This window comes from Trypanosoma theileri (assembly GCF_002087225.1).
Source record: "Trypanosoma theileri isolate Edinburgh chromosome Unknown TM35_Tth_4_V1, whole genome shotgun sequence".
NCBI classification, from domain to species: Eukaryota; Euglenozoa; class Kinetoplastea; order Trypanosomatida; family Trypanosomatidae; genus Trypanosoma; species Trypanosoma theileri.
This window is the reverse complement of record NW_021639846.1, coordinates 155,664-162,633: the sequence shown is the minus strand read 5'-3', so window position 1 is coordinate 162,633 and position 6,970 is coordinate 155,664. Positions and strand designations below refer to the sequence as shown.

General features: G+C 40.3%; 3 protein-coding genes across 3 annotated transcripts; all 3 read left to right on the top strand.

Moving 5' to 3' along the window:
* On the top strand, window positions 1-1,089 carry TM35_000041640 (protein kinase; the record flags this gene model as incomplete). The annotated part of the gene is made up of 1 exon (XM_029022358.1): window positions 1-1,089. One exon carries the CDS (start codon window positions 1-3, stop codon window positions 1,087-1,089), a length of 1,089 nt encoding a protein of 362 aa, XP_028886016.1.
* An 844-nt stretch (window positions 1,090-1,933) lies between these two features.
* Window positions 1,934-4,924, top strand: TM35_000041630 (putative target SNARE; the record flags this gene model as incomplete). Its single annotated transcript, XM_029022357.1, has 1 exon — window positions 1,934-4,924. The coding sequence occupies one exon, from the start codon at window positions 1,934-1,936 to the stop codon at window positions 4,922-4,924; it is 2,991 nt and encodes a 996-aa protein (XP_028886015.1).
* Window positions 4,925-5,187: 263 nt separating this feature from the next.
* Window positions 5,188-6,774, top strand: TM35_000041620 (putative DNA repair protein RAD2; the record flags this gene model as incomplete). The annotated part of the gene is made up of 1 exon (XM_029022356.1): window positions 5,188-6,774. One exon carries the CDS (start codon window positions 5,188-5,190, stop codon window positions 6,772-6,774), a length of 1,587 nt encoding a protein of 528 aa, XP_028886014.1.
* Window positions 6,775-6,970: the final 196 nt, after the last annotated feature.

Genomic DNA, 6,970 nt, shown 5'->3' with positions numbered 1-6,970 from the left:
ATGCAAAAATACAAGATACTGGGCAAGAAAGGTGAGGGAACATTTAGTGAAGTATTGAAGGCTCAGAACATAGAAACTAATCGACTTGTAGCTATAAAATGCATGAAGAAACCCTTCAAGTCAAAAGAACAAGTTAATCGTCTGCGAGAAATTCAGGCTGTACGACGTTTACAGCCTCATCCTAACATTGTAGAACTTATTGAAGTAATGTTTGATAGATCAACCGGACGTCTGGCGTTAGTGTTTGAATTTATGGATATGAATCTATATGAACTCATAAAAGGACGTCGACAATACCTTAGTGAAGAAAGAATTCGAAGTTACATGTATCAGTTATTAAAAGGACTTGATCATGCCCATCGTACAGGGTTATTTCATCGTGATATAAAGCCTGAAAACTTACTTGTAAACGATGATGGCACACTTAAACTTGCTGATTTCGGATCCTGCAAAGGTGTGTACTCTAGACAACCCTTAACGGAGTATACCTCCACCCGTTGGTATCGTGCCCCGGAGTGTCTCTTAACAGATGGATACTATTCCTATAAAATGGATTTGTGGAGTGCTGGTTGTGTCTTTTTTGAGATTATGGCTTTATTTCCTCTTTTTCCTGGTAGCAATGAATTGGATCAGATTCACAAAATCCATAATATACTCGGCACTCCTCCTCCTGAGATATTAAACAAGTTAAAGAGCTCCGGTACACATATGGACTTTGAGTTTCCACAGAAACAAGGTACCGGATTAGCAAAACTTCTCCCAAATGCTTCACGAGAAGCTTTAGATCTCTTGACAAAGTTGCTAACATATAATGAAGAACAACGGGGAACGGCAAAGGATGCATTGCGGCATCCTTATTTCAAAACTTTACGTGAGTCTGAGAAAAAGGCTCGACGCATGCGTTTTGAGCTTGATAAAGCAAAAACGTTAGAATTAAGATTAGAAAATACGCTCCCTCACTTAAGCAATACCTCCACGCCGATGAAGTTAGCACATACAGTGTCAGAGAATTTTTTTAATATTGGGACGGAGAATGCCACGGGGACACAAGATCTTATTAATATGCTCTCCTCGTTGCCTAAGATTTAAAAAAAAAAAAAGGAAAAGAAAAAGTAAGAGTGTACGTCAATTTTTTTTTTTCTCTATGAAAACTGTTTTTTTTTTTTATTATTATGTCTTTATTATTATTATTATTATTATTATTATTATTATTATTATTATTATTATTATTATTATTATTATTATTACGTTTTCCATTTCTATGTAGTTGATGGGGAGTCGGGTCTCCCCTCATTATTATTCTCACCCTCCTCCCCCTTCCCCTCTTTTTTTTTTTATTCCAGTTGTATATCTTCTTTTCCTTTTTTGTTTTGCTTTGTTTTTGTTTTGTTTTTTCTTTTTTTCAGCTGTGCGTAAACGTCACCTAGTGTGATAAAACTGCCACGCCACTTTATTACTGCTGTGTTTTTGTTGCAAAGAAGAAGAAGACTCCTTTGCCTCAGTCGTGTCGTTTATTGTGTTTTTTTTTTTTCTCATATATGGATATGTATATATATGAGAATCTTATGTGTACGAATTGCTGCTCATGTGTTTACTATTGTTTGACACGTGTGTGTGTGTGTGTTTTGCCCGTTGTTTTTTTTTTTGTTTTGTTTTTCTCCGTTTAGTACCTATATAGTTGTAAGTTTGTATTGTACACGTCCAGAGTGAATCTTTGGAGTTGTTCTTTGCGGTCTGTAGAAAAGAAAAAATAAACCATATATTTCCATTTTTCACTACAAAACATCACTTTTTATTCCTTCTTCTTCTTTTCTCTCTCTCTCTCTCTCTCTCTCTCTCTATATATATATATATATATATATATATATAATATATATAATATATCTTTACAATTAGAGTGGGGTGTCTCTGGGGAGTGACACTGGGAGGCTGAATGATTCGAGTGCTGCGGTCCCCTGCGGTGCTGCCGGCGGTGCGGTCCATCACAATTGGCGGCCGCAGCACGAGGGGCGGCTTCAGTCGGCCGCTCGGCAAACACCCGCAGGTGAAACAAGGCGTCACCGACGGTGTGCCGCGCCGCATTCCAGGCACAACGAAAGTGACGTACACAAACAAGAAGGGACGGACATTTTCCTTTTCCATTCCACTCGCAGAGATCACACATCCACCGGTGAATTTAACCAACGCCTCAGGTTCATGGAAAGAAATGGATACGAGTTTCTGTGATTTGGGAGATATGGAAGATGATATGCCATCGGCAGTGGATGATTGTCTGCAAGTGAATCCGGAGGAACGTTCGGTTGTGGAGTTGTGTGAGGCATTTGTTTCCTTTTGTAAAGAATACGTTTTGATGGATACCACTGGAATGAAGAACACTCCCTCGCCGGGGGAACTTAACGTGGGACCCGATTATGAACATTATGATCGACGACTAAAGCGAAAACGTCACTGGTTGGCTATACGCCATCGCTTTGAAGATGTACGGCATATCATTTGGCCGGATGAAGAAGAGGCAATGAATACTGCCGATGGGGCATTATTGAGTGTTGGTGAAATGTTGAATGCACTTCAATGGCTTGAGGCAGCTTCGACATTTTGTGTGCGTAAAGTACACCCGGCAGATGTTGTGGAGAAGGAGGAACTTCTACCGCTTAATCTTCATCGTGAAGTGGAAGTTGTGGCACGTTACGCACGAAATGATCCTACGTTATTCCGTGATATGAGCAATACTACTAATAATACTAATACTATTAATACTACTAATAGTACTTCTACAGCACTGGAAAGGTTTATCACATGTGCCGCATTATGTTGTAATCATGGTGTTCCATTCTCGTCCTTCTTTGGGGTAGAACAAGAGAAGATGAATGATATTCCTTCTACTATTAGTATTAGTAGTAGTACTAGTACAGATGCTGTCGCTACCGATGATTTAAGTAATGGAAAATGTATTCTTACCAATATGCCTTTTGTTCAGACCGTATTTGGAGCTATTCGTTTAATGAGTGTTACTGAGAATGATAGTAGTGTATATGGTTTCTCTAATGCTTCTGGAGTGGTGGATCAACGGGAAGTTATGCAAGGCCTCTCTCGATTGATGAGTGTAGAAGCATTTGGAGAAAAGAATGCATTGGAAAATGTAGGTGAAAGTGAACTTTGTACCATTATGCGTTTTTGTGTGGAAATTAAAGAACGAAATACTGCCTTCTTTACACGAACAGAACCAAAAAAGAATGAGGAAGAGGTATCTTTTATGGCTAAATATCAACAACTCTCACAAATGGCTTTAGCACGTTGTAAATATCTATTATACCGCTTAGATGGACCCCGAACTCAAATTATGAGTGAAGATGGTTTTATTCCAATTGTGGAAATGCAAAAACATGCGGAACGAACCAATAAGGATACGCTTATTCATTATAATTTAGGCATTCGAAGTGCTCAGGGACTACGACGTGTAAAACTCGGTGCGAAATCATCTGCAGTACTCGCAGAACTTGTAGAAAGATTAGAAGTAAGTGAAAATCACTCCAGTGGAAATACACTACTCTTAGATTTAGTACAACACTTATCACAAAAAGCAGCAGCAAGTAAAGTCTCTGTTACTCTCAGTGAAGTTAATAGACTCTTACCATTATTAGCACGCATGCAAAGTGAAACACCAACAGGAATACTTCATTCTCGTTTTAATCGATTAATGGCTGTACTCGATACCGCTATTGGGGCTGCCATGCAGCAGAAACGCACGGTGGTAGAAGTTGTGGATCTAGTAGAAGGTCTTGCAGCGTGTAATTTTTTACCATCATCTTTTAAACAAGTAGAAATGGTGTTGCTGCGATTGATGATGACTCAAGATTGTAGTATTACACAAGTAACAAGAATTCTAAAGGCATTATCAACATTATTGAATTCAAAGGTTTCACAAGTGTTATTACAGTCAGCAGCTTCACACGTCACCATCGTAACTAATTCTTTGACTAAAGAGAAAGAATCGGATAATAGTGATATTAATAACAGTAGTGATAGTAATAGTAGTAATGGTAACAGAGATGACAGGATTGCAGAACAACTAGTTGAGTTACTAGAAGCACTTGATTATTGTGGGTACGCAGCCCTTTCAGGACTCGTCGTACTTTGTCGTGAAAAGTGTTTTCCTGTTGATGTACAACTTTCTTTAAAAGGACGTTGTAGTTACGCTTCACTTCTCACATCCACTGCAATCTCTATACGGGATCAAGATGAATTACTCTTTAAAGCTATGGTGATAGAAGCTCGTCAACACTTTGTGGAATATGCTCGAAACTCACAAGAAAAGGATTTAAATCAATTTGTAAATTGCATTACTGGGTTAAGTACTGTAGGATTTGATAATGTATCAGAAAATGAAGATATTCGTTTAGCCTTAATAGATTATCTTAAAAGTCCTTGTGTTACTATCGAATCTTGCTCCATAATGTCGGCGATTACTTTGGCTGCTATGATAGAAAACATCTATGTTTGGTCTGAGATGTTAAAGGTATCATGTCCTGATGTTGTTTCTCCTTTTGAGAAGGCTTTACTATTGAAATTACTCCCAACGGAGGAAACATCATCATCATCATCAGTAGGAACAGTAGGAGCAACCCCAACAAATATCACTGAAGAGTTATCAGAGGCTGCATGTCGTGTGGTGGGACTCCAACAAACTTCTATGGATATTCGCAGAGCCGCTGCGGAAGTACTTGGCAATGCGATTCTCTGCGCTGAAGCCGCAGCGGATAGGTGGAAGTCAATACAACAAGAATCACATCCACACCGTTCGTTTGAGGTGGTGGCGCTGGCCACGGCGGAGAGTGAAACTAATCACGCAGAGACCGTACTGCGTTACTGTGCCGCACTGCAGCAGAGTGGGATGGCACATCACGTGGAGGGTTCCGTCTTGTAATCCTTGCGGAGTGGAAAGAGAGAAAAAGGAAAAGAAAAAAAAAAGATTAAAGAGAAGAAAATGTCGTCACAACTGGAAAAAAAAAGAATAGAAAAAAGAAGTAAAAGGTCTTTGGAGACATGTGTTTTGATCTCTTCTGCTTCATTGAATGATGCTGTTTCTTTTTTTTTTTCTCTCTCTCTATCTCTCTCTCTCTCTCTCTCTCTATCTACTGTGTTTCTTTGCTTCCTGTATTCCTTTCCTATTGGAAATAGTTTATTAAGATGAATGCCTCATTATCGGATGGTGGTGTACGGGCGCTATCGGGCCCTGGACGTTTGCGGGCAGTGATGGGAGCCTCTGCAGCGAACTTGGACCCTTTCGCAGGGAATTCAATTTTGCCCGGCCGGTGGGAGCATCACACTGCAGACATTCTCAGAGATGCAGTGGAACACCGACATGTAGCATACGTTGATGATCAGAATCTCATGAAGGCCCTCATGGAACACGCACAGCCATCACTACCACCACCTGTTCCAATGCGTGTAAAAAATAGGGAGATTCCACAGAGCACAGAATGTCAACAGTATCTTAAAAATTTGGCACGTGCTATCGAAGAAGGAGTAGCAAAAAAGCGAAGACCGCGTTTAAGGAGTGCGTCTCCTTCGAAAGAAGGTCCTACAACCGCAACAACAACTAGTAGTACTACTGCTACTATGGCTCCGGTAGTGGCGGGAGGAACAGGAACAGGAGGAGGAGCAGTGCAAAACTTATCTACCGAGACTTCCACTGTGGTTCCACCACAGTCGGAGGAAAAAGGAGCGTTGCAGATGTGGGAACAGGAACAGGAACAAGAAGAGGCGGAAGAACCGTATTGGGGAGGAGGAGGAGGAGGAGGAGGAGGAGAAGAAGAAAAAGAAAAGAAGGGTCAAGGGGAACAGAGATCTCTAAGTGGTGGCTCATTTGTATGTAACTCAACCCGCTCTCTGTTAAATACAATAGCTAGGGGACGTTTTCCTATGCATTCAAACGCATCGTTATCTGAGGTTGTTCGAAATTGGGGAAAGAGAAAAGAAACTCGGGGTGAAAATTTCATGACATCTAAACAAACTCTTGAAACACACTCTAAACTTTTAGAACGACTAAAACAGGAGCCTGTGCGTAGTTGGCGAGTTATTCATGATCTCTCGACAGATCCACCGTCTTCTCCACCTATTGCTGATCGACAAAGAAAGAGTTATGATGCATCAGAGGATTGTAAGATTGTTGAAAAATGGCGTCATAGATTTGATTATGTGAATTATGCAGATCAATTTAAAATAGATGATTCACTTGCAGTAAGAGACCGTTGTCGTCATATGGTTATACGACATGAAACAACCTCTACCGGGCAACCTCCGCTAACTGCGCTGCAGAATACGTTTAACGAGAAGAATACCCGTCCCTTCACAGCCCCAAGTAGGCCAGTAAAACCAAATACTGGAGGTGATTGTGTAAAAAGTAGTGTGTGGATGCGGCGTGCGAATGAGATTGCACTTGAAAGGGAACGAGAACATCTTATAACTGAGATTCGTCGTTTTGAACTACGCGAGGCGGCAGCCTCTCTCTCTAGGGAAGCAGTTGAGACTTTACGGGATGACCTTATTAAACTTCTTATGCTTTGGCCACGTGACCCCAGAAAACGTCATATATTTACTAAAAAAAACTTTGTGAAGTGGATGAGAGGGCGACAAAATTTACCGTCTACAGTAGGAGTAGTAGAGGATAGTGCAGAGTCAATAAGTTTAGCAGAGTCTATGGATTCCCGAGCAGAGGCAGCGTTCATTGAACATGTATTTTCTGTTTTACCGGGGGGTCGCAATACTCAATAGGATGTAACAAAGTATTAGTTGCGTTAAACCTTCTCATATGGGATGATCGTTAATTGTTACTATCTTTTGCTTTTTCTTGCTTCTAGTAACATGGAAACATGTTCTATTTCGATCACCATGACACGAGAATTTTGGCAATTTTTTTTTTTTTTTCTTGCTTTTCTTTTTATATATATATATTTACTACCAGTAACCC